The following is a 27,684-nucleotide window of genomic DNA, read 5'->3' on the forward strand; positions in this document are numbered from 1 at the left end:
TGCACAGCAGTTGCAGTGGTGGCTCACGGACCGCGATTGGGTCACGGGCAAGAGCCTCTCCCTTCCCCAACCGGAGCATGTCATAGTGACGGATGCGTCCCTCCTGGGATGGGGTGGCCATATGGGAGAGGCGGAGATCAGAGGCCTCTGGTCTCCGGCGGGGTCTCGTCTCCACATCAACCTGTTGGAGTTGAGAGCGATCCGACTTGCACTGAAAGCCTTCCTTCCCTCTGTCAGGGGAAGTGTCGTGCAGGTGTTCACGGACAACACCACCGCCATGTGGTATTGCAACAAACAGGGCGGGGTGGGGTCGTGGACCCTTTGTCAGGAGGCTCTGCGCCTCTGGACATGGCTGGAACACCAGGGCGTCACCCTAGTGGGTCAACATCTGGCGGGCTCTCTGAACGCCAGAGCAGACGAACTCAGCCGCCGGTGCATGATGGATCACGAATGGCGTCTGAACTCCGAAGTGGCGCAAGGTCTCTTTCAGCAGTGGGGAGAGCCTTGATTAGCTTTTCGTCACGAGTGGAGTTGCGGTCTGTTGTACGCCTTTCCGCCTATACCACTTCTGCCCAGAGTGCGGAAGAAGATCAGGCACGACTGGGCCCAAGTCATCTTGGTGGCTCCGGGTTGGGCACGAAGGTACTGGTTTCCCGAGCTACTCAGTATGTTGACCGATCCTCCGATACGTCTGCCCCTTCGGGAGGATCTTCTGTCGCAGCAGCAGGGGACGGTCCTCCACCCGAACCTGTCCAGCCTCCACCTCCATGCGTGGAGATTGAGCGGCGGCAGTTGATGCCATTTGACTTGCCTCCTGAAGTCTGTGATATCATTCTGGCAGCCAGGCGTCCCTCCACAAAGACGGTATACGCCTGCCGGTGGAACAAATTTGTGGCATGGTGCACAGCAAAGGCTGTGGATCCCCTTTCCGCCCCTCTTTCTGAGGTTCTGCTCTTTCTTCTTTCTTTGGCCCGGCAGGGCTCTGCCCTGGGCACCTTGAAAGGTTATCTTGCCGCCATCTCTGCCTTCTTGCGGCTTCCTGATCAGCCTTCTCTTTTCAAGTCCCCTGTAGTTACACGCTTTCTAAAAGGCATTACTCACACGTTCCCTCCTGTTCCTTTTGTAATGCCCCAGTGGGACTTGAATCTTGTTCTCACATTTCTAATGTGCGCTCCCTTTGAGCCTCTTCATAATTGTCCTCTTCGTCTGCTGACGCTTAAGACTGCTTTTCTGGTAGCCATCACCTCGGCTAGACGGGTGAGTGAGCTCCAGGCTTTATCCTCAAAGCCTCCTTTTCTCTCTGTTCATCCGGACAAGGTTGTCCTTCGGCCTCGTCCCTCCTTTCTTCCGAAAGTGGTGACCCCCTTTCATCTTGGGCAGTCTGTCACCTTGCCCACCTTCTTTCCGCCTCCGCATCCTTCCAAAGAGGAAGAGAGGCTCCACCGTCTGGACCCACAACGTGCGCTCTCCTTTTATCTGGACCGCACAAAGCAGTTCCGAGTGGACGACCAACTTTTCGTTGGATACGTGGGTGCTAAGAAGGGGAAAGCTGTGCACAAACGGACCATCTCTCGGTGGGTCGTTTTGTGCATCAAAATTTGTTATTCCTTGGCAAAAAAGGACCCTCCTGTTGGGCTGCGCGCCCATTCTACTCGGGCCACAGCGGCTACTACTGCTTTGGGACGGGGTGTCCCTTTGCAGGACATCTGTCAGGCGGCGACGTGGGCTTCGCTACACACGTTTGCCCAGCATTATTGCCTTGACAGCCAAGTCCGGAGGGATGGCTTCTTTGGCCGTTCTGTCCTCCAGGACTTTCTGGTGTGATCTTGGTTCGCAGACCCACCACTGGGGATGGTATTGCTTGGGTATCTATTCTAAGGTGAGGAATCTAACTAACGTGTTTCTTTCAGATGAACAAGTTACTTACCTTCGGTAACGATGTATCTGTAAGAAACATTAGTTAGTTAGATTCCTCACCGACCCACCCATCCTCCCCGTTCTGCGAACTGACATCTAGGGTTAAGGTTATCCTTTTCAGGCCCCTAGATTTTATTTTTGGCACCAGTGTCGGTCTTTGCATGGCTCTGCGTTCCTAGCGCGGAAAGCTATGTACAAGAACTGACGTCAGCGCGCGAGGGCGGCATCTAAGTATTCCGACGTCATTCCGGCGCACGACGCCGACGATGGACGCGGAGCCGCAGACGACGCCTAGCGACGCGCAAGGGGTATTGCTGACCAAAAATCTTCCGGATCCAGTCTGACGCCTGGGGATATTCTAAGGTGAGGAATCTAACTAACTAATGTTTCTTACAGATACATCGTTACCGAAGGTAAGTAACTTGTTCTTCACTACCACTAAATGCTATCCATCCTTCACCTTATAGACTCCTTACTACCCCTATACATACCTATCTCTGAACCCTAAAAACCCATTATAACTCCTAAATACTACCCAGTTCTGAACCATAAAATCACCTTTCTATCACTAAGCACTACCTACCCTAAACCTTAAAGTCCCTTTACCACACTTAAAACACAAACTTTAAAATTAAAAAAATATTTTTAAAACCACATGCTTGTATTTTAAAATGAACATTGTTAAAATAGTGTCCATTTGTATTTGGTGTTAAATGATAGTCTTTTTTTCATTACTTTCTTTTTTTAATTAACCTACGTTCTTTTATTAATATGGGATTTTAAACTTAAATACAAGAAATTACTTAAATTATTAGTAAATAAAATAATTCAAACTTGTTCAATTCAAAATACATTTAAAGTCACCTTACCATGCCAATATGTATTTCTGCCTGTGTGTGTGTATATATACACACTTATGTATGTATATACACATATATTGCTAAAATTGACTCAACAATTTCACAATTAACTCACCTGCTCAGTTGAGACCTGTGAAGTGAAGCACTTCCTGTGATGAAAAGTTTTCTGATGTGCTTAACTACAATGTAATGACTCCTGGTGAACACAATGCAAAGTACAGGTAGTGCACTGTGTCCAAACCTTCAGGCAGCACTAGATGAGCAGGTTGCAGTGAGTACCCTTACTCTGCAGAGTCAATTTTATTTGTACATTTTTGGTGTCACTTTAAAAAAAAAAAAAGTTTTTGTTGGTATACTGTAAAACGTTTGAGAGGCACGGATGTCATTGTCTACTTGAATATTTGAACCGGCTTGAAATGATATAAGCTAATGTCCATGTACATTTTGTATGTCATTTTATTAAACTCTTATTTTCTTTTTATTTGTACTGAGTCAAGCCTTGCAGATGTATATTGGTGCTAACAATGCTTATTGTTCTGCAGGTTCTAAATCGCTTACATTGGCGAGATCGATTTTGGTCCATCTCAAACTCTGTCTCTGTTGACTCTATGGGGCTGGCTCTCTTATCACTTCATTGGCACTGGCTGGAGAAGCTTCTGATAGAGAAAATGCCTCTGATGCTTATTGAACATGAAAATCACATGTAAGTTTCAATGCTGTAGTTGTACGAATTCAGTTGCAATATTCAGCCTCACATAGTTAAATTATATTACATCAGGTTTTCGCTTGACCCATTTTCCCAGACCAGTTAAAAAATCTGTGTGAAATGATTTTTCCTGTATAGATCCAAAAGAAGAAAATTTTAATTTGTCATATGTTTGTTTACATCTGGAGAGTTGTCATGTTGAGATCTGTGGTTTCTTTTCTAACTAGAGCTTCTGCCTGTAGAAGATTTTGCTGTAGCTGTAAAGAGAACCGTTATGGCAAAATAAAATTACAACAGTCCCTTGTGAATGTGGCTTGCCAGGGAGGATCCTTTATATCTACAGGCTCATTCAACCATTTTGATATGCCCCCGTTCTTGATCAAACTGCTGCTGGGGAGCAACCTTCTCCGCAATTTCCAGCAATACTTAGCTTTTTATTTCAGTTCCCGGACTCTCATCCCGAATAGTCTGGATGTTATGTTTTTTACATCACAGTTGCGCATGGCCACTTTTCATTGGCACAGTCAATCTCAGCCTCCATGCCCTCACCACAAAGCTTAAAGTCCAGCTTATACAAATCAATGAAACTAACTGCCAATTGAGGTAGCATGGGAATATATTAATTACAATGGCCTTTTATTCCCGGTTAACCATCTGAAGGACTCTCATTTAGCACTTAAAGATTATGTGCTACAAACAATAGAGAAATATAAACGCAATCATATCACAACTTTTATGTCCCAACTGTCATATTGATTGGTAAGTAAACATTTGTTATTTTCATTTCCCCCATTCTACAAACAATGTCTCCGTTTAAAACAAGGAGAAGCTTCTAAAGTGACTGACTGCCCCTACCACAGTTGCAATTTTGAGAAATACCGACAATACAGTGCTAGCACGCGAATATAGCATGGGAATAGGACCGACTAGGGTGCTATCTGCTCCTATGCTTAGGCTCCTCATTTTCAGTCTTTGCCCATCAAAAATCACTCCCAATATTTCTCTGTTTTCTTGAAAAAACTATTTTTATTTATTACCCATGGGGAATCTGAATTCTTTTAGAGCGTGCTAATGTGTTAAAATAATGTGGGTCTCATTTAAGGCAGAATTCCTTTCAGACTAGATATTCCTCAGCATCTGAAGTGAAGACCAAAGACCTGGGAGGAATAACAAGACTAGTTAAGTGGCAAAAACTAGGAAGTGGGTCCCAAAGTGATCTTGGTTGTGTTATGACACGAGGCTTTGGGCATGCAGTAAGAGGATTCTAGTGCTACTATTTCTAAGCTAACGGACCTATTTAATTCCCTTCAGGTGTCCTTTTTCCAACCTGTGTAGACGGTATAGCGACCAATAGAGATCAATTAACACATTTAACAAAATTCTGCTTAATTTCCTGTGATGCCATTAAAATCTCAGCAGCATTGCTTTAATTACTTATTTTAACAATCTGAAAGCGACACATTAATGATAAATTCCTTACCTTAGAATATCCCCAGGCATCAGACTGGATCCGGAAAGTTTTTCTAGCAGTACCCCTATATGTCAGTAGGTAGCGTCATGCGGCTCCGCGGGCGTCAGTAGCGCCAAGATGACGTCACGGAGACTACGTTGACGTCAGTTCTTTATTTTTCTGCACCAGCAAGTGCAGATCCGGATAGAGCACGTACCTTAGTCACTTTTTGACTACTCTTTTGAAACTTTTTGTCTCCCCCTTTTTTCTCCTGGTGCATGTACGGAGGCCTGGCTTTAAGTCTTGTGGGGCCTGCCGTCGCAACAAGTCGGTGGCAGACTCCCATGATGTTTGCCTCTACTGCCTGGAGACCGAACATGACTCCCGGTCCTGCTGGGACTGTCGAGCCATGGCCCTGAAGGCCTTAAGGGAGCGACGCCGGAAGCTGTTGGAGGTCGGGCACTCGTCCCAATGCCGCTCCAGGTCCAGGGACCATTCCCGGGACCGCTCGTGGGGCCGCAGTCGTCACTCTTTGGGCTCCAAGTCTTTGCCCTCGGATTCCGGTAAGCGACGACATAAAAAGAAGTCGAAGAAGCGTGTTCGCTCTCCGACGTCCTCCTGTCAGTCCTCGGATGCGGACGAGGGGGACAGGGGTTCTGCCCCTGCGGCTCCCTTGGAGCCTGGGAGTCCCGCGGCTTACCCGCCTTACCCGGGTCAGTCGGCGACTCCCGAACAGGTGCAAGAGTTTCTTGCCACCATGGACCTTCTTTTTAGGCCTTGGGCTCCCGCTGGCGCGCCTTCGGGTCTTGGGTCCAGATCCTGTTGGCCTGTTGGCGCTGCCGGCGGATCCAGCTTCGATGCCACAGGATCCTACGCCATTTGCTCCGGCCCTGGAGCCACGAGGTCCGGCGCGGTCTGCTCCGGCCCCAGTGCCGCCCTCGGCTCCACCTCCGGCACCGCAGTGGGTGACGTTTGTTCCTCCCTTGCCCCGGTTCCAGGACCATTATGTTCCTACCTGGAATCTGCATTGGGAGACGGCGCCGTATGTCCCTTCTCTTGCTCTGCCGCCGCGACCGGTTCCTCCTGCAACGGAAGTGGAGTATGACTGGGAGGGGTCCGAGGACCCTCTTGCCCGTCAATGTGACTCCGAGCAGGACTGGGTGGATGATCTGGAGGACGCCGGAGACCTCGATGTCTCTTCTGACCCAGGGTTTGCCTCTCCCCCACCTGCAATGGAGGAGGTCGCTTCCTACACGATGGTGCTCCGTCGAGCTGCTGAGGTCCTCAACCGTGATCTCTCCACGGTGCCCCTCAAAACTAACCTCCTTACTGAGGTGCTCCAGATGGCGTCGACTTCGTTGAAGCCGCTGCTTTCCCTTCAACGACGCCCTCACGGACATCCTGTTATGCACTAGGTCGCGGCCGGCCATGGTGGCACCTGTGGATAAGAATGTCGAAAGGCGTCACCGCCCGGCGCCGGGTGACCCCGCGTTTCTGACCACTCATCCAACGCCTGAGAGTCTGGTCATCCATGCCACGACGTCGCATAGTGCCTTTCCCATGGCTCCACCGGATAAGGACTCTAAACGGCTGGACCAGTTTGGGAAGCGGTTATTCTCTTCGGCCAGCTTGGGGCTACGGTCAGGGAACACCGCCTGCTTGTTGGGCCGCTACTCCCACACGGTGTGGGATGCCGTTGCTCAGGTGTGTCCTCAGTGTCCTGAGGAGGTGCAGGCTGTCTTTTCTCAGGCAATTGCTGAGGGTAAGGATGCGGCTAAGGTCGCCATTCGGTGTGGGTTGGACACCGCCGACTCATTGGGCATTGCGATTTCTACAACTGTGGCGTTGCGACGTCACGCCTGGTTGTGTTCGACTGGGTTTTCGCCTGATGTCCAAAGCTCGCTCATGGATATTGCCTTTGATGGCACCCGCCTGTTTGACGACAAGGCTGACGGTGCCCTGGAGCGCTTTAAGGATTAGCTTGCTATGGCCAAGTCCTTGGGCCTTTCTCCTTAAAGTTCGGCCTCTCCTCGTTTTCGTTTCTTTTGTGGACAAGGTAGAGGCAGTCAGGCGCGCCCGTCCCCTAAGCCTGGGCAGAACCAGCCCTACCGCGGTGGGGTCGCAGATATCGCAGGGGCGGGGCGGGGAACCAGCGTGCAGGTCCATCCACCCCCGCTGCTTCCGCCCCCAAACCTTCCTAATCTCCGCTTCGGAAGGCACCCCACGCCGGTGGGTGGCAGGATCCACCACCACCTCCCTCACTGGCGCGATATTACATCAGACAGATGGGTGCTGTGAGTAAATGCCATCTTTCTTGCATGATATGCCCCCACCTTTTGCTGAATTGCTGAATGTACTTTGGCTGAGTATGCCCTGGGCTCCTGCCAATCAGGTGCCCAGGGCCTATGTTCCTTCCCTAAAAACTGTGCTGAAACCTAAAACCCCAATTGGCAAACCATGGCCACATGTCAGCCCCTGGTAAATGGTACACTAGGTACCCAGGGCATTGTGACCAGGGAAGGCCTCTAAAGGCTGCAGCACTTATTGTGCCACCCTTAGAGGCCCTGTACCCTGACACACACACACTGCCCTTGCATGCTGAGTGTCTGAGTCTAGGACAAAACAGTGAGTCGACATGGCACCCATCCCTGTGTGCCACGCCCACAACATACACTGCCCTGGCATACATCAGCCACCCCTCTAGCTGGGTACCCTATGCCAGTGGTGTTGGGTACAGGAGCATGAGCCCTGTGCCCCTACAGTACCCAGGTCCATTCCTGGGCACTGTAAGTGCAGTGCTGCCCTTTAAGAGTATATGGTGCTGGGAGATCGTCAAACACGAACTCCACAGCACTCACAAAGTGATGGCGGTGGTTGCAGCTTATCTGCGCAGGTCGGGGGTGTCAGTCTTCCCCTACCTCGACGACTGGTTGTTGAAGGCGGTCTCGCCCCAGGCAGTCATCCACCAACTTCAGACTGCGGCCGACCTCTTGCATTTGCTGGGGTTCTCCATCAACGTGCCGAAGTCACACCTGAGTCCCTCTCAGAAGCTCTGGCACTGGTATCAGTGCAGGTTTAATGTGCTGAGAAGTTTGATACCAAACTTCTCAGTCTTCAGTGTGCACCCGGCTGCCCCTGTGCCGCTGAGGGTGTAACAACTGTACTTTTCTGACCCTGGGAGACCCCTGAGTCTATGCCCAGCACCTTAACTCTGCCAGTCGAGTACTTACCCAAAAGCCGATAACTCACTTTTCTTCCATAGGTTAACATTGGGTGGTTTCACTTGGAAATTCTAAACTTTAAAATATTCACATAAAATCAACCGAGTAACGAAATCGAAAATACACACCTGCTATAAAGAGAGATCCCAGTGCTGGATCTTGGTGCCCAGCACTGACCCTGAAAAGTACTTACGACCGTACTTACCTCTAACTCAATTTTCTCCCATAGAAAACCATTGACTGTTTTTCTGTGAATTTTCTTCAAATTTTTGCAAACTACAAATATTCTTTAAAAATCGTACCAACTGTGGAAACTTAATTACTTACCTGTTTTAGATAGATGTCCCAGTACTGAGCCTAAGAGCCCAGCACTGGATTACAAAAGTAACAAGAACATACTTTACCGGTAACTTGACCTTTCTCCCATAGGAAACCATTGACTGCTTTTCTGTGAAATTTCTTCTAAGTGTCGATTTTACAAACTTACAAATATTCTTAAAAAATCGCCTGTATAACAGAAACGCATTCTATCAACTGCTTACATGTGGTATACTAGTGCTGGATCCAGGATCCAACACTGAACCTGAAAAAGTAACCATAGCCCCACTTACCTGCTAAGTGAATTTCCTCCTATAGGATAACATTGGTAATTTGATTAGAAAAAGTTTCGAAGTGTCAACTTTTAAAATACCAAAATATTGCTTAAAAATCACAACAGTAACTAAAACGTATTTACTCACTTGTTTCCAAGAACTGCCCCAGGACTGAATCTAGGATCCAGTCCTGGAGTTAGAAAAGTAATCCTGAAAGTAATCAATTGCATTTAACTTAAAATTCCCATTGAGCTCAATGTATTATTGTGTTTGAAAATGTGATGCCTATTGCAACAAACTGTAACAATTGCATTCAAAAGTCAATTGCCTATTGCAAAGTATTTAACTAAAGCATCTAATTCTGAGAAAGTATATGTTGATACCTATTGTTGGTTCTAAAATAAAACAACCATATATTTTTATATACAAATCATTGGCCTAGAGTTCAGTTCTTGAGTGTGTATGACCATTTGCCTACTGAGTGTGTACAAGAAGTGCTTTACACTGTCCTCTGATACTGCCTTACTGCTCGACCAAGCTACCACTTTAGAGAGTAAGGTTATATCTGACTTTAGCCTCTGCCAAACCTCTGGGGACCTATTGGGGAACAGTATATAAAGAGCCACTTTCCTACAGGTGCTGCAGATAATCTGCCATGGTTACTCCCTTTCCTTTCAGTCCCCCCCCTCCTGCCATGCCACCTCGGTGCCACCGCATGTCGGGGGATCATTTGGTTCTTCTCCTTCAGGAAGTCACGGCCCTCTTGGCCAAGTGGGCCATCGAGTGCGTTCCTGGGCCGGAAGTAGGGAGTGGTTGTTATTCCCACTACTTTCTGATCCCCAACAAGGACAAAGGGGGCCTGCCTCCTATCTTGGACCTTTGGGACGTCAATCGCTTCCTATGGAAGAAGTTCAAGACGCTGACTCTGGCTCAGGTCCTTGCTGCCCTCGACCCTGGAGACTGGATGGTAGCGTTGGACTTGCAGGTCGCATATTTTCACAGTCCCGTCCTGCTGCCCCCCGGCGTTACCTGCGGTTCATGGTAGGCCAGGAGCATTTTCAGTTTGCCGTGCTCCCCTTCGGCCATACCAGTGCCCCTCGGGTGTTCACAAAGTGATGGCGGTGGTTGCAGCTTATCTGCGCAGGTCGGGGGTGTCAGTCTTCCCCTACCTCGACGACTGGTTGTTGAAGGCGGTCTCGCCCCAGGCAGTCATCCACCACCTTCAGACTACGGCCGATCTCTTGCATTTGCTGGGGTTCTCCATCAACGTGCCGAAGTCACACCTGAGTCCCTCTCAGAAGCTCCCCTTCATCGGAGCGGTTCTGGATTAGACGCTGTTTCAGGTTTATCCTCCAGAGCAGCGAGTCTGGGATATTCAGGCTATGATTCCGACCTTTCAGCTTCTGTCCCGGGTTTTATTCAGGGTGACCCTCCGGCTCCTGGGCCTGATGGCCTCCTGCATCCTGCTAGTGCCACATGCCAGATGGCATATGCGGGCTCTGCTGTGGGACCTGAAATTCCAGTGGGTGCAGCATCAGGGCAACCTGTCCGATCATGTCCAGATCTCGGAGGGCACTGCAAAACAGTTGCAGTGGTGGCTCACGAATTGCGATTGGGTCAATGGCAGATCCCTCTCCCTTCCCCGACCGGTGCGCACAGTGGTGATGGATGCGTCCCTCCTGGGATGGGGAGGCCACTTGGGAGAGGCAGAGATCAGAGGACTCTGGTCTCCGGCGGAGTCCCAGCTCCATATCAATCTGTTGGAGCTTCGGGCGATCCGACTGGCACTGTAGGCATTCCTTCCCTCTGTCCGGAGAAGTGTGGTGCAGGTGTTCACGGACAACAACGCCTTGTCGTATTGCAACAAACAGGGCAGGGTGGGGTCCTGGACCCTATGTCAGGAGGCTCCGCGCCTCTGGACATGGCAGGAACATCAAGGCATTACCTTGGTGGTTCAACACCTGGCAGGTTCTCTGACCGCCAGGGCTGATAAACTCAGCCGCCGGTGCTTGAGGGATCACGAATTGGGTCTGCACTCGGACGTGGTGCAAGGTCTCTTTCATTAGTGGGGAGAGCCTTGGTTAGATCTATTCGCCACCGAAGAGAACGCGCAATGTCATCAGTTGTGCGCGTTGGAATTTTCAAAGCGGCACTCGCTCGGCAACGCTTTTCGTCGCGAGTGGACTTGAGGTCTGTTGTACGCCTTTCCGCCTATACCACTTCTGCCCAGACTGCGGAAGAAGATTTGGCGCAACCAGGCCCAAGTCATCCTTGTGGTTCCAGATTGGGCACGAAGATACTGGTATCCCAAGCTACTCAGCATGGCGATCGATCCCCCGCTCAGTCTGCCTCTTCAGGATGATCTTCTGTCGCAGCAGCAGGGGACGGTCCTCCACCTGAACCTGTCCAGCCTCCACCTCCTTGCGTGGAGATTGAGCGGCGACAGTTGACAGCTTTCGATCTTCCTCTCGAAATCTGTGATGTCATCTTGGCAGCCAGGCGTCCATCCACTAAAACGGTATACGCTTGTCGGTAGAACAAATTTGTGGCATGGTGCACAGCGAAGGCTGTGGATCCCCTTTTTGCCCCTCTTTCGGAAGTTCTTCTGTTCCTGCTTTCCTTGGCCCGGCAGGCACTCTTAAAGGTTATCTTTCTGCCATTTCCACCTTTCTCAGACTTCCTGATCAGCATTCTCTTTTTAATTCTCCGGTTGTTAACCGTTTCCTTAAAGGCATTACACACACGTTTCCTCCTGTTCCGTTCATCATGCCTCAATGGGACTTGAATCTCGTTTTGACCTATCTGATGTGCGCTCCTTTCGAGCCCCTTCATACCTGTCCTTTGCGTCTTCTCACTCAAGACTGCTTTCCTGGTAGCTATCACCTCTGCCAGGAGAGTGAGTGAGCTCCATGATCTTTGTTCCAAACCTCCTTTCCTTTCTGTTCATCCGGACAAGGTGGTTTTAAGGACCCGTCCTTCTTTCTTGCCAAAGGTTGTCATGCCCTTCCACATCGGGCAGACCATCACTTTGCCCACCTTCTTTCCGGCTCCGCATCCTTCAAGGGAGGAGGAGAGGCTCCATCGTTTGGACCCAAAACGTGCGCTTGCATTCTATCTGCAGCATACACAGCAGTTCTGGGTGGATTACCAGCTCTTTGTTGGCTACGTGGGCGCCAAAAAAGGTCGTGCCGGGCACAAAAAAAAAATATCGCGGTGGGTCGTTCTGTGCATCCAAGCATGTTACACCTTGGCTAAGAAGGAGCCTCCTGTGGTGCTGCGTGCCTGTTCTACCAGGGCAACTGCAGCCACAACTGCCTTGGGATGCGGCGTTCCCTTGCAGGACATTTGTCAGGCAGCAACGTGGGCCTCGTTTGCCAAGCATTACTGCCTTCTCAGTCCGGTCCGGAGAGACAGCTTCTTTGGCCGTTCTGTTCTCCGTGACTTTCTGGTTTAATCTCTTTGCAGACCCACCACCGCGGTTGGTTTTGCTGGGGTATCTAGTCTAAGGTAAGGAATCTATCACTAACGTGTCTCTTTCATATGCACAAGTTACTACTTGTGTAACAATATATCTGTAAGAGACATTAGTTAGTGATAGATTCCTTACCGCCCCACCCATCCTCCCCGTTCTGAGAAATGGTTACTAGGGTTAAGGTTATCCCGCTTAGGGCCCTAGTTTTCTGCACCAATGGTCAGTATCTTGCATGGCTCTGCGTTCCTGGCGCGGAAAGTCGTGTGCAGAACTGACGTCCGCGCGCATGGGTGGCACCTAAGTACACTCCGTCGCGTCATCTTGGCGCTTACGACGCCAGTGACGGACGCGGAGCTGCTCGACACCACCTACTGACGCTGATGGGTACTGCTAAGCGAAAGTTTCTGGATCCAGTCTAATGCCTGGGGATACTCTAAGGTAAGGAATCTATCACTAACTAATGTCTCTTACAGATATATCTTTACACAAGTAGTAACTTGTGCAACAGAAGCCCCAGCCTCATGGTGGGTCACAGCCACCAAACGCTTCTGAAAGACAATATGATTTGCTTCATCGCATTAATATTAAGACTCCGGAGCGTTTTCAGGTTCCTGATCCTCAGTCCTTTCAGGAATCATCTGATCAATAGTATGACGGAGGCGGGGGACATGATCGCAGACATTGTGGGTCCGTGCAGCCCAAGCGGGACACGCAACACACTTTTGACGCAAAACTCAAGAAGGAGGAACCAGCACCATATAGAGCCCACTTTCAAAAAAAGGTTTAAAAGCTAAATGTGGCACAGATGATGAGAACACTTCTCCTGGACAGGAGTTCGGTGGTGCCTCTCCTTGGCAGCACGGCAAAAGTCACCGTAGTGCGCCAGACACTCTGCCAGTTTCTGAAGGCGAGATCAACTGACACCTTTGTAACAGTTGAGACCGCGGATACCTGCTTTCCACCTCCTGATCGACTATATCATTTAGACATTCAAATTGAAGGTGATATTAAACACACCATTAAAGCTATTTTCTGGGACAATTTAACTTCTTCTTAGGAGATTTTATTGGCCTCCTGCTTTTGTTCTCGCTTGTCCTCGTGGTAAAGATGTAATCCTCCCTTTTCGCATCTCATCCTTGATGAGACGAAGAATGCTTATGCTTCGGAGTGGGCCCTTGCTTCGACTCCTGCCTTATACGTCAACCAAGCTGGTTGGGATAAAGATTCTCTACTGCATATTATTCCAATACTTTCCACCCCTCAACCGCAGCCTCAATATCCAATTAAACTTGGCGCTAAAGCATCAGTTAAAGACATTCTTACTCATCTGAAGTATCAGGGTGTAATTGAACCCTGTCTCTCTTCTATGAATAGTCTTCTTTTTCCGGTCATGAAACCTGACATTTCTTATCACGTCGTCTTAGATCACAGACATTTGAATAGTTATACATGCACTTTTGTGGTGCATAACACTCAGAGTATAACTGATTAATAATACATTCCATAAAAAGTTTAAAACTACACTTGACGTTTCTAACAGTTTTTTTAGTCACAACCTGGCTCCTGAGAGCTGTGATTGGTCTGCGGTTACCGCCCTCGGTTCCTAGAGGCAATACACCAGTTTACGCATGGGGTATAAGAACAGCCCCAGTGTCTTTTGGCACGTATTGTGTCCCTTTTACATTACATTGATCCTGAAGCTTTGTCCTATGTCAGTGACCTATACCTTACCGATGACTAACTGAATCCTCATTTTGCATGGGTGGATCACATTATTACGCGCTTCGCTGATCTTGGTTACAAGTTCAATTTTGGAAATATGCACATTGCGTTTCTTGCTGTCTTTTTCTTGGCTATGAGTTGACCTATGAGGGTAGGGGTTTGGCTCCCTATTTCTTGGGAAAATTTGCATAATTACAACCTCCTCCTACTAAAGAAAATGCACTATGCTTTTTTTTTAAAAATGTCGTCAGAACTTACATTCCTCATTATGCTCAGCGTATTAAACCTCTATATACCTTGATGTATCCAACCTTTTCCACTTCCTCCCGGCTTCCGGAACCTGCTGCTGTCTTACGTGATTTACAGTCTGATCAACTTGCTACGTAGTTCTTACAGACCAGGCTTAATACCACAAATTTGGTCATCCAGATAATACCGGGTGCAATTGGTTTTACTTATGTCACCTTCAATGAGGGTGACACTGTTCCATTCCTTTTAAATCGAATCCATACACTCCTGCTGAAATGTGTTTTTCTTCTACTGAAAACATTTTGACTGCAGTACAAAGGGCAGAACTTAAATAACGGGCTCTTGCTCAAGTTTACACATCTTTGTTGTTTCACCGGTGCCTGCCTAGTGGCAGTCACGAAAGCTTGTGTTCCTTATTCTAAAGCCCTTCGCCTACGTTGCAATCAATGGGCTTTTTCTTTGACGTCTGTTGATGTCTCCTTTGTTTCTGGCCCTTCATTCAAAACTCAAGAGTTTCTTCAATATGAACATGTTCCCCCTCTGCCTTCTTAGCTTCTTCCTCTTGGTCAGTATAAATGTATAATTTACACTGATGGTTCGGCACAACCAGTCTTCGGTTCTAAGCAGACCTATTCTGCAGCTTGCGCTCTTGTTGTAGGCATTATGGTCGATAGAGTTTTCCAATCCAGCTTGATTCATACACAGTCTCTTTGCGACTGTACGGCACTGTTGACCAAAATGAGCTTTGCTTCTGGCTCTCGAGCATTCCGATCCTGACTCACTCACAATCGTTGTTTGATTATTTTTATTGTGTACAATCCTTTAATGACCATTTGTATTTTTGAAAACAAAATTACTTTCAGGGTTCTAAAGGTAGCTCAATAAAGCATAAAACGCTTTGGGTTGTGGTGGCTGATCTTGAAGATCGCCTACCACTTATATGTGTTGTACATACATTGGGCCGTCAACGTGCCGGATCGCATTCCGTTGGTAATTCAATTGCTGATAAAGCAGCCAACGCTGCAGTACCCACAACTAAGGTAGCTGCAGTAACACATTCTAAGATTAGGATTGATTATGATATTCTAGCTGCCATCGCTGCACCTCAGGATGGTACTTCCTTTACTCAAGGATTTCCTTCTAAATATGCTTATCATTTAACTGCTGACAAATTTACCTTTGTGATCATTCCAGGAGTGGGTGATCATTTGAAACCCAACCTTGACCACAGACACTCTTTAGTAGTGGCTGCTCATGATGGCATAGCTTCTGCGCATGCAGGATTCGCTGCCACTGTTTCACTCTTAAAGCAAAGTTTTTGGTTGTGGGGTTTGTACCAGCAGAGTCACCGGTATGTCCTATGTTGTGACGTTTGTCAACAGATTGGGTTCTACTGTGTCCCGTCCACCTCAGACCCACTTATTCATTTCAAATCAGCCGTTTGCCTATATTATCTTCATCATTGCTGTCCCCTTGTTTCAGATAATGCATTCTGGTTCCAGTGGACTCTTGCTCTAGGTTCCTCTGGGTCCAGCCATAGCGCTTTGCTGACGCTCGAACTGTTATTGAGGATTTGCAGGTATTTGTCTGAACTTATGCCTGTGGCGCTTTCCATTCAGACAAGGGCCTGGCTTTTGCCTCTGAGGCGTGCCGTGATTCAATGACGTCCATGGGGGTGCAGGTGCATTTCTCGTCTCCATATAGGCCGAGGGCAGTTCTATTGTGGAGCAGATGAAGCGTGACTTAAAGCCGTATTTAACAGCGAGGGTGCGGGGCAGGGCGTGGCTGGCTAACTCATCTTTACGGGGTTCAACGAGCTCTTAACCCTACAATGCACTGCTTATGACATCTCAAATGACATCACTGATGACATCATCCAGTGAGTGTAAGTGTTTTCTAAGATTGTTGAAAATAGTACTATCCTACTACAAAAGTTAAATGAGTATACTAGGTACACTACTACTGAGTGATACTGCTTCTAACATATATAATGTGAGTGGCTGTGTGACTGTATGTATCCTTGTGTGTAGGTGTGTGTGAGTGGCTGAATGGGTATATTGGTGGGTGAGTAGCTATGTGGGTGGGTGAGTGAGTTGCTGTGTGAGTGGGTATGTCAGTGGCTGAATTGTTGAATGAGTGGCATTGTAAGTGACTGTATCGGTGAGTTAGTGGATGTGGCATGGTTGTATAAGTGAGTGAATGGGTGTGTAAGTGGCTGTATGGATGAGTGAGTGGCAGTTTAAGGGGGTGTTTGGCAAAGTCAGTTGATTTGTGAGTGGTTGTATTGGAGTGCGAGTGCGGTAATTTTTGAGTGTGTATGCGTGCTTTGATGGTTGAGTGGTTGGTTGAGGCTGTATGGGTGAGTGTGTGGATGTATCAGTGACTGTTTAGGTAAATTAGTGGGTGTGTGAGTGGCTGTATGGGTCATTGTGTGGGCATGTGACTGGCTGGAAGGGTGAGTGGTTGTATGAGTGGCTGTTTAGGTGAGCGAATGGTTGAGAGTGGCTGTACAAGTCAGTGAGTGGATATATGAGCACCTCTTTGGAGGAGTGAGTGGGTGTGTGAATATTCTTATGGATCTGTGAATGGGCATGTGAGTGGTTGTGCAGGTGTGTGAGTGGGCATAAGAGAAGTTGTATGGTGAATGGTTCTGTGGATGATGTCATCAGTGATGTTACTGATTGTGTCATGGGTGATGTAATATACGAGGACATAAGCAGTGCATTGCAAGTCATAGTTAGCTCAGGTAAGTGTAACTGCTGAATTTCACTGGTTTTGTACAAGTGAAATCTGAGCCTAACTAGAACGTCCCTGTAACCTTTGGGTTTTTTTTTTCAGTGAATTGCTGAAGTTTATTTAATTCTATTTCCTAAGTATAACGTCCCTGTAACCGTTGTTTTTTTCAGTAAATATATAATTGAGGACCAGATAGCTTCTACTGCAATAAAGTTGTGCAATAAGCATGACTAAATAAAACAGGCTCTGGCAAAGCCAAGAGACCGGCTGCCAGGGCCAGACCTATTGGCTTTGCTAGTGGTTACATAGAAATTTATTGGATAAGTTTGAATTACGTAGCATATGCGAAACAGCTAGCCTCTTGGAGCCTTTCAAGGAACCCTATTAAGAGGGAGTTATATATAAACTATCATCTTTACAGTAAGGATTTAAAGTATAAAAACATTCCTCATATGCTTCGAATCGTACTCTGATTTTGAGTTGCAATGATGTCTTAATTTTGCCTTACATACTTAGATCAGGCATATGGTTATAAGTGTGTGATTCCTTCAAATTCCGATAGAGCCACCATATTTACTTGTGAGCATTGTTGAACTATCAGCACAGGTTAAAATCTCTTGTTCACTTATATGGATATAAACGCATATTACATGAGAGAAAAAATTGGTTCCACAAGGATTGTTTTTGGCATGGAATATATACATATAAGGAGGCAGTGAATCTGTGCGTAATTAGTGGCAGACCTCAGGTTTCAAGTTAAAGTGGATATTCTTTAGCAGTTTTTGAAAAACAATTGCCCTGTTCAGCTAAACTATTTTCAGTATTATTTTATGATGAGCACCAAGAAGTGTAACTAGAAGGAATAATCATTTTATATATATTGTATGTATTTGTCTTTTTTGTTTTGTATTACCATGGTGCTAAGTAACTTGCATAAAGATTAGTCATAAAATCTTTCAATTAAGCTTTTGTGTTATAACCTGCATTTTCTATTTTTGTTTTATGCTTTCAGGGTTTCCCAAGAGATTAAAACCATTTCTTTGCACATTCAGAGTTGCTTATCAAATCCTTCAGGAGCTTCTGTGGCTCTCAAGAGGCTGCAGAAGATGCTGGGACGGCCTCTTCCATACAAGGTCCGTTGCAGCATATATGTTTTAATTCTTGCCTTATGATGGAATATGCTGATTTATGTGACTGCAAATAATATCAAGAAAAGAACACATTTACTTTTTTTAGTAATAGTGTACTTACCAGATGTGTGGTTTTATCCATTTTTACTAAAAAAGTATTCGAAAATTCTTTGATATTGACTTCAGACCAGCCAAACTTAGTAAATTTTATTTTATGATATCACGGTTGAAACCCATAATACATAAGTAAACTTTAAATGTATTCACATTTTTAACGTTCTGGCCATTTTGTTGGTAACTATCTATTTTTTGAGAATTTAAACTACTCTGAATGATGAGTAGATTTGGTTTTAGGAGGGTAGAAGACAGCTAACTAAGCAGAAAGATCTTCAAGTTGATAAATGTTTGGGATGTCTGTTAACCACATTGATCCCTCTCACCTACCTTTTGTACAGTCTGTCATACTTACTGTACTTAGCAAGTGATCATAAGTTCTGCAGCTTTTCATTTTGTACACTGTTGGTCTATTAAAAGTGGAGCGCATCCTCTTCATTGAAGTGGAACCTTAGGACTGACCTTGGTGGCTGAAGTCTCTTCCTTACATATCGCCAAATTATCCATTCTTTCAGACTGCCTGTAAGAAGCAAACTTGTTGGAGGCTCTAACACAAAAAATGTGTACCATTATGCTGAATGTTTTTATGCTGTCAAGAATAACTGTACTGTGTCGAGCAGAGTTATGAATTGTGTGTTTTTGTATTATAGGAAGAATCAGTGGTGGCGGTTGTTGACCAGTTGAAGGTTCTTGGTCAAGCATTGCAGATTGTGGATGTGAGGCCTGTAATGGGAGAGCATGGATGGCAGCGAGATATCTATCGCCTACAAGCAATAGCCTCAGGGTGGAATGTGAAGGAGGGCCTGTTGCGTGCCTGGGGCATGACGCTCACTGCTAATTACTTGCAAGATGTCAACACAGGTAATTGATAAAGGCTAAATGTGAGAATGGTAATATTCATACTTCAGAATGCAAGTTGTTTAATTTGGGTATCAACTGTTAATGGTATCAATTGTTTGAATTAATTTTACAATCTCAAAAAGTATGAGCAGGCTCTTGTAAACCAGGTCTAGCATGCAGCGTTTAAACACACATTTGTGAGAGTTTAACTGCTTTCTGATGGTACAAGGATATTCTTATCATGATATGGAGTATCTCTACAAATCCGAATTAACTAACCAATCAACTAAGATTGCTTTGAACATTGATGTTATGTTTGTATGTTATCTTACTCTCAGTGGGGATTTATATAGCATAGATGCTACCTTGGAGGGCGGTGGAGCAAACATTTTACTATCTTGGATTTTATAAATAGAGATTCTTAGCTTGGCTTGTAAAATTGTAATGACCTGCCATGTTTATGTTCTAGCCTGCCTCGCGTTTTTTCCTGGTTGTTCTCAACAACCAATTAGCCAAATGAAGGTGCTCCTCATTTCAAAATGGATATTTAACAGCAATTGAGACTCTATTGAGGCTGTAGGTTAAGAGGTGGTTGATTGCATATGATTGTTAGTTCAGGGCTATATATCTTTTTACCTGAAACCCTCAGAGGCAGTTTGTCTGCCACCCTTAGTCTGAATATGACCAGTTCCCTATACCGGTCCATGTATTTCTGGTTGTGTAATGTATGGTATTAGGAGACCAACTATACAGGGAATTGTCTGATTCCATTGAGTTAACCTGCTACTCACACCTGATCATGAAATTCATCTTACTGAATTATTTAACAGGTCCTTCTGATGATTTATTGACTTCTTTTCAAAGATGTTCTAATTCAGACCCTCCTTTCTCTACATGTAGCCTTTTTCTAAATCCATAATTTGAGTAAGGGGCCCTTATGTTGTTCGATACTCCTTAGCAACCAGGCAAATATATTTGAATTCTCTAACCACTTCACTAGTTTTGATTTCTTTGTGGGAAATTTCCATATCTTTGTTGAGACAGAATGCAACGTATCCATTTTTGTGACTAGAAGAAAGATGTTATACCAAATCCTCAAAATCAGTTTCTGATTCCAATTAGTCTTTCTGGGTCTTTATTGAAAATGTATCCCACCATGATTATGACCAGGATTTAACCACTTTAGTAAACATCTGTCCTGGCAATGGTTGTTAGCCCTGCAACGTAAGGCTCACTGTGACATAAAACATTTCCGATTATGTACTCATTTCACAGGATGGCTCTGGTGTTTCCCAAGATGACACAACACAGGCACTTGTTAAGCTGTATACCTCTACCCGCAGGTTCCTCACCTTTTGAATATCCCAGATTTCATCCTGGATCAGGAAACTTTCAATAGCTCTTCCTGACTAGTAGAAGGCAAAAGCTCTTTGCTGGTGCTGGAAGTGATGCCATATCTGATAGTCTTCTAACTACAGATTCCTTTCCTTAGAATTATCTCCAGGAGTCAGACTGGCTAGGATCTGGAAGGTTTTCATGAGAAGTACCCCTTGTGTGCCGGTACGTGGGGTCTTTCGGCTCAGCGAGGCGTGGTTGGCATCCTCCGCACCAAAAGTGACGTGTGCAATGCCTATATAGTCGCCACCCCAGCATGCTGACATCAGTTCCTTTCTTTCCGCGCCAGTCAGCACAGTTCCAGAGAGACTTACCCCATGAGTCATTTTTTGACTTTGCTTTTGCGATGTTTTGTCAACGTTTTTTGAGCATTCCTAACCTAGAGAGGCAGGGATGTCAGCTAGGAAGACCGGCTTCAATCCCTGTGGTGGCAGTCATAGACAGATGACAGTGACGGACCCACATCTTGCATGCTTCTGGTGCCTGGAAAGCAACAACGATGGGAAGACCTGCTTCGATTGCCTTGTCGTGCACCCAAGGCCATGAGGAAGTGATCCCTCAAGCTCCTTCGCCGCAACTCTCTCCATCCCGGCCGAGAGAAAGGTCCTGAGATTGGTCATGGAGCCCAAAATCTTGTATTTCCGGTAGCCGTAGCAACTCCCTCTCAACTCCAAGAGTTTTATGAGGTCATGCACCTCATATTTGAGTGATCCTTTCCCGCTGGTGCACCTTCAGGCCCTGTGCTTTCAGGTGGGGCCCCTACTTGTTCCACACCGGCAGCTCCAGTGCCAGTCGGACCCCTTAGATCCACAGAGGTATCTGGACCGGCGCCGGTCGTACCACCTCGACAGTCCCCTACGCCAGAACTTATGCTGACGCTCCCACTCTGCCCCCATTCTGATCCCTGACTGTCATGGAGCTGGAGGGCCGTCGTCCGACTACGGCCGGAACCATGCCTTCCAGGCCGGATCCTTAGCCCTATTCCTATAGGCGAGTGTGATAAAGTGCCCTCTTTCTTGCATGGTAGTTCCCCTCTTTTTGCTGAATTGCTGATGTTCTTTGACTGAGTGTGGCCTGGGCTCCTGATAATCAGGTACCCAGGGCCTATGTTCCTTCCCTAAAACTGCATTGAAGCCTAAACCCATTCGGCATGTCTGGCCACATGTGAGCCCCTGGTAAATGGTACCACAGGTACCCAGGTCACTTTGACCAGCGAAGGCCTCTAAGGGCTGCAGCACTTATTGTGCCACATTTAGAGGCCCTGTACCCTGACACTCACACACTGCCTTTGCAGGTTGCGTGTTTTTGTGCAGAACAAAGTGAAGAGTCGACATGGCACACATCCCTGTGTGTCATGCCCACAAACCACTGCCCTACAATGCATCAGTCACCCCTCTAGCTGGGTGCCCTATGCCAGTGGTGAGGGTAGAGGTGCATGAGCCCTGTACCCCTACAGTGCCCAAGTCCATTCCTGGGCCTTGTAAGTGCAGTGCTGCCATTAAGAGTATATGGTGCTGGGAGTTTGTCATTACGAACTCCACAGCACCATAAGGGCTACACTGAAGACTGGGAAGTTTGGTATCAAACTTCTCAACACATTAAACCCACACTGATGCCAGTGTGGGATTTAATGTAAAATGCACAACAGAGGGCATCTTAGAGATGCCCCCTGAAACTCGACCAACTCCTAGTGACCTGAATGAGTGGCTGCTTAGGCTGCCTCCACCAGACATGTTTCTGGACCCGTGGGCTCCCGGGGGCCTGAAGCAATGCACATCCTGGGACGAGGTGCCAAGCCTCCTCCCCCAGGATGGGCAGGGTTCACGCAGGAGAAGCTTCAAAGGCATGCTGCCTTTGTGAGCCTCTCCAGACCAATTGCTGCTTTCAGCAACTGGTCCCCACTGGTTCTACCCCCCACTTTGGGCGGGAGAACAGGCGGGAAAAACAAGTGAGGAAAAGAGGTGTGCCAACCTCTGCTAACCCCACCCCTCAGGTGGGGGATGTGAGGTGAAGCACAACCTCGAGTCCCCGCCATCATGAGGATGGGGGACTCAGCCAGCCAGGGACAGGCTCCTGCCCCCCCTCCCACTGGAAAGTGGCAGAATAGGGGGTATACCCACCCCAGGGAAGGGACCCATTGGTCCCTGCCCTTTACCTGCCTGTAACGCCCCTAAACTTAGTTTTTAGGGGGCACCCTGAAACTTCGTTCCTTAGATCCAGCCTACCTACAAGAAGAAAAGAAGGACGAAGAGCAGTACCTAGCTAACAAGAGGATGACTCCCACTGACTTGGCCCCAGCCCTACAGGCCTGTCTCCCCTCAAACCTGCTCTTGCGAAATCCCCGCATGTCCAGCATCCAGCAACCTCACAAATCCCGGAGGACCTGCCTGCCTGCCTTCACTTCCCAGACTGTTTCTGCCGTGAACACTGGACGTGTTTAAAGTGCAGCTCCTGGTGCCTGCCAGAGACCGCAAATCCAGCCCACTCTGCACCCGCCGAACCCGACCCGAGCTCGAGTGGAAAAACACCATGAGGAGGTCCCCCCCGGCGATCCTGACCCGAGATCCGGCGACCCCTGACCTGCCTCAAGCCTCCAGACAACATCTTCAGCATCATTCCAGAGGACCCCCCCACCACGACAAGAGCAGGTAAGAAAATCCGATGTCACAAGGCACCCCTGCATCTGACGCCCCACGGCCTTGTTTGCCCAAACCAACGAACGGTGCCTAACCAACCCACGACATCCCAACTAACCCCTTGAAGTGGTGGTCGCACCCAGACGATCTTTGTCCCGAGCCTGCAGTGTTTCTTTGTCCCGGAGGTTCTCCATTGAAAACAGGGCACCCGACCTCGAAACAGCACCCTGCACCCGGCCACCCTATTGCCGCTGAGGGTGAACCTTTGGTGCTACTTTGTTTCCCTATTTGCCCTGAGCTAAAGTCCAGGAGCTTTGCTCTCACAACCCAGTGGCCTGCTTGCCAGCAGCCGGAGGTCCCCTATCCTCCATAGGATAACATTGGGCCTCAACACTCTGCACCCGGCCGCCCTAGTGCAGCTGAGGGTGACACAAAAGTGCATCACTGACCCTGGGGGACCCCTGAGTCTAACCCCAGAACCTTAACTGCCACAGATGATTACTTACCTGTGAACATATAACCTGTTTTTCCTCAATAGGATAACATTGACAATTTTCTTCCAAAAAGATAGTGTGGGGTTTGAAATCTAAAAATATTCTTTAAAAATCGCACAAATAACCTAAAACGTGTTTACTCACCTGTTTGCAGGAAATGTCCCAGTGCTGAATCTAGGTACCCAGCACTAAGTTAGGAAAGTAACGTGAAAAGTAACTTACCTGCAATTTACTGTCGAAGCCCATTCATTTCAATGTAGTGCTCCAAAAAGTTTCTAAGTGTGGAGTTTTGAAAACGAAAATATTCTTTAAAGATCATGCGAATAACCAAAACCTAATTACTTACCTGTTTCTAGGAAATGTCCCAGTGCTGAATCTAGGTTTCCACTTAGAAAAGTAACGTAAAAAGTAATGTACCTGCAATTTACTGAAAAGCCTGTTCATAACAATGTACTGTATTTGCTAAGTGTTGCATACTACTGCTCCCCTGTAAATCAAACAAAGTACAATTTCTATTGCATTTTCAAACTGTCCTATATCTAGTAACTTATTACTGAAAAGTATTTAATGCTTACCTGTACCAGGCCTGCTTGGTTCTAAAAATAAACAACAGTTTATTTTTATATAACACAATTGGCCTAGGGTTCAGTTATTGAGTGTGTGAATTCATTTGCTGACTGAGTGGGGACATCAAATGCTTAACACTGTCCTCTGATACTGCCTTACTGCTCGACAAAGCTACCACTATTAGAGAGTAAGGTTCTATCTAACTTTAACCTCTGCCTACCTCTGCGGACACTTGGACTCTATACACACTATACCTCATTTTGTTGTAGTATATATAGAGCCAGTTTCTTCCAGCGAGGACTTGGGAAGGATTGGCAGGTGATGCTTTACCCTGAGTAATACCAGCTGTTAGGTCGCCAAATGGACTGATGTGAGAACTTGGCAGATGCCAGTGGACAGGACACTTCTCCAGATACTGGGTTGCATTCTCCCCCTATTGTGACTATGGAGGAGGGAGCCTTCTTTGCAGTGGTGGTGAGAAGGGCGGCTGAGGTCCCGGACCTTAGTCTTCCCTCAGTGGTAGTTGAGACGAATGTCTTGATGGAGGTTCTTCTGCTGGGAGTATCCCCCTCAGAACAACTTCTCCCTTTTAATGAAGCCCTTACAGACATCCTGCTTGGGACTTGGTCAAGCCCACCACAGGGGTTCCTGTGAAGATGACAAGTGCCCACCGACACCGCAACACCCCAGAAGACCTCAATTTCTTCACTTTACACCCTACCCCGGAGAGCTGGTGGTCCAAACCTCTACATCCCATGTAAATCCTGGCACATTCCCTACCACCCCACCGGATAGGTAATCCAAAAGGCTGGATACCTTGGGGAAAAATGTTGTCTTCCACCAGCCTGGTACTGCGGCCCGTCACCACCGCATGCCTTTTCGGCTATTAATGCCATTGTCCGTGATCTTGCCTATGCTTTGTGACCTCTTCAACCGTTGCTTTGAGGCAGGTTGGGCCCCTCAATGCTGGAAGCATGTCACTGTGGTGCCTCTACTAAAGAAATCTTGTCTATATCCATCCAAGCCTTAAAATTGCAGGCCAATGTCATTGCTCCCTTATGCTGCCAAGGTGGCTGAAAAATGGGTAAATCAGCATCTTTCCATCTTTGAGACAAAAGAGCTTCTTCATAGGACTCAATCTGGCTTTCGCGCCCTGTATCGCACAGGGCCAGGCCTGGCTAAGAACTGGCTTTTCAGGGGATGTCCAAGCCCCACTTATGGAAATGCCCTTTGATGACTCCGGTCCCTTTGGAGACAAGTCAGATTCAGCACTGGAGTTCTTTAAGGACAGCAGGGCTATGACCAGGTCCTTGAGCCTTTCCATGGCCCCTTTCCAAACCCAATCCACCTTTTGTGGCCACGGAAGAAGCTTCCAGCCACATCTATAGCCAGCCTCTGTGTGGCTGAGGATGTGGTACCCACTGACCCTATTGGTTGTGCAGCTAGAGGTGGGGCTAGTCCAATCCCCCTCAACCCCCACCCATCCGCCACAGCCTTCAAACACTTATAGTCTGCCTATTTACAATCATGGCCACCCGGTCGGTAGCAGGATATGGCATCACCTGCCCCACTGGAGGTTAAGAACACATGACCAATGGGTTCTCTAAATTGTCGGTGGAAATACTCGCTCCCCTTCATGACTACTCCTCCTCCCATGCCATCTGCTTGCAACAGGCTGACGGAGGATGATGACTATTGCACTGCATTTTCTTTTTTTTTTCTTTTTTCTCCTGGTTTCTTTTCAGTAGACGTTATTTGGTCTTCTCCCCCTTTATCTTAGTGTCTGTATAAGGGGGCTGACGAACTGACCCTTTTTTTTCTTTTCCAGCTAGCTGAGGTAGAATGATGTACAAAGAAGTTCGCCGTTTCCTACTTTTTTTCTATCTGTTGCGGCATTTATTGCCATGATTACTGATACATGGTCTGCTCTATACTCTTCCTCTTAAGACTGGCAACAGTTGTTTGTCATATAATTCAATCCAACACACACTCATGCTCTCCTGCTGTACTATCACTGTAGCATTCTTTACAAGATTGACTCTTCGTATTCCCAGCTCTTCTAGTTCGGAATAAACAAAGAGCTAGCAGAGGAGTCAGCTTAGTGCTAATTCCATTTAGGATTCTGTGCTGCGCTTTTGATTCGCCTGGAATCTTTAAGTCCGCCACTGCTCCCTAGGGCGAGGCATTATACAAGACTTGGATGCTTTATCAGTCCCATGCAGCCAGTCGATAAAACTTGGGCTTCTAAATTGGACACCAAGCAGAATTAGAGACTATACCTCTCCCCTTACCATCCCTTATGCGTGTCATGCCACCAACAAAAGTGGCTGTGCTAATTGTAGAGCCTTCTTTTATGCATAGAAATATTGTAAGCAGTTCCCATTAGCATGATCTTTGGTATATCCTTTATCAACAATGTTGCTACTTAAATTTGATTAACACATTCTTCTCCTCACCTTCCAAGAAAAATGACTCTGAGTTCACTATTGTGTAGATTCTTGAGATTCAGCATGTTGCTGTGCTGCATGTGCAAGAAATCAGGTTACAATTATCTGTAGTCTATTGATAATCTAAGGTGTACGATTGTTAAATTGCATGTATACATTTTCCTTTGTAACAGATTTGAGATGAAAAAATGGGTTTAGTCACTTAGTGATTTTTTGGATAGTTGACTCTACAGACCAAACTTATTTACTGTCACAGTGCTACAGTATGGTTGTTTCAGGCAATTCTTTTCTTTGTTTTATGCAGATGAAATTAAGAGCTCTGTGGATCTAATCTGTTCAAAGCTGAAGGAGAATGGTGTTCTGAGTTGTCATTCGGAAGTCGTACCTGGTGATGATGCTGTTGACATCCGGACAGACACAGAATCTTTAATCCAGCTATCCAGCAGGGTTCAGACATGGCCTGCAATGGAATACCTGGCTTTGCTTTGGCAGTACAAACTGACTGCTGATATCATTGCTCATGTATGCAGTCAAAGGTAAAACTCAAACAAGACAAGGTGGTTGCTCTGCCTCGCTGGCCTTCAGTGAAAGCAGTAGCCAGGTTAGAAGATGTGTTCTACGGGAAAGCAACATGTGGTAACAATCAGCACATGGAACAAACTGATGTTTTTTCTGAGAGCATAAATACCTCTTCCAATTCAGTGTTTTGTGTCGTAAATGCCTTCTATCGGATTCTCCTGGTTCAGATCAATGCAATACTTTCCATTCTTTAGAAGTCTTAATGTTTCAGGTATGAATTTTTTCTTTTCACAGCCTTCTGTTTAGTAGAGATTTTTCAATGCATAACCACTGGAGCCAGATGTCAGTGGTGTCTCCCAGCAGATGCTTCATTTTTCAATTTCCAACAGCAACACAAATTGGGACTCTGTACATTGTCTGTCAAAGTAGGCGCTTGATGGACGGATGCTAAAAAAAAAAAAAAAAAAAAAAAGCTTCATTGTTATACTGATTCCTTTCATTCCATCATGCACAATTGTTTTAGTATTTTATGTTAGTGTCTCAAGTTTTGCTAACAAATATTATTTTCAGTCATCACAAGTATTAACCAGACTGCAGGAGAGTGGTACCCTTGGCT

General features: G+C 46.7%; 1 protein-coding gene across 1 annotated transcript in view; it reads left to right on the plus strand.

Moving 5' to 3' along the window:
- Positions 1 to 27,684, plus strand: part of MDN1 (midasin AAA ATPase 1) — a 2,002,810-nt gene that overhangs the window by 1,123,201 nt on the left and 851,925 nt on the right. The window contains exons 54-57 of the mRNA XM_085611158.1: positions 3,320 to 3,480; positions 17,939 to 18,059; positions 18,821 to 19,031; positions 26,854 to 27,085. Of these exons, the coding sequence (XP_085467284.1) occupies positions 3,320 to 3,480; positions 17,939 to 18,059; positions 18,821 to 19,031; positions 26,854 to 27,085 (725 nt within the window). The remainder of the gene's footprint in view (positions 1 to 3,319; positions 3,481 to 17,938; positions 18,060 to 18,820; positions 19,032 to 26,853; positions 27,086 to 27,684) is intronic.

This window comes from Triturus cristatus, chromosome 6, assembly GCF_964204655.1.
Source record: "Triturus cristatus chromosome 6, aTriCri1.1, whole genome shotgun sequence".
Classification (NCBI taxonomy): Eukaryota; Metazoa; Chordata; class Amphibia; order Caudata; family Salamandridae; genus Triturus; species Triturus cristatus.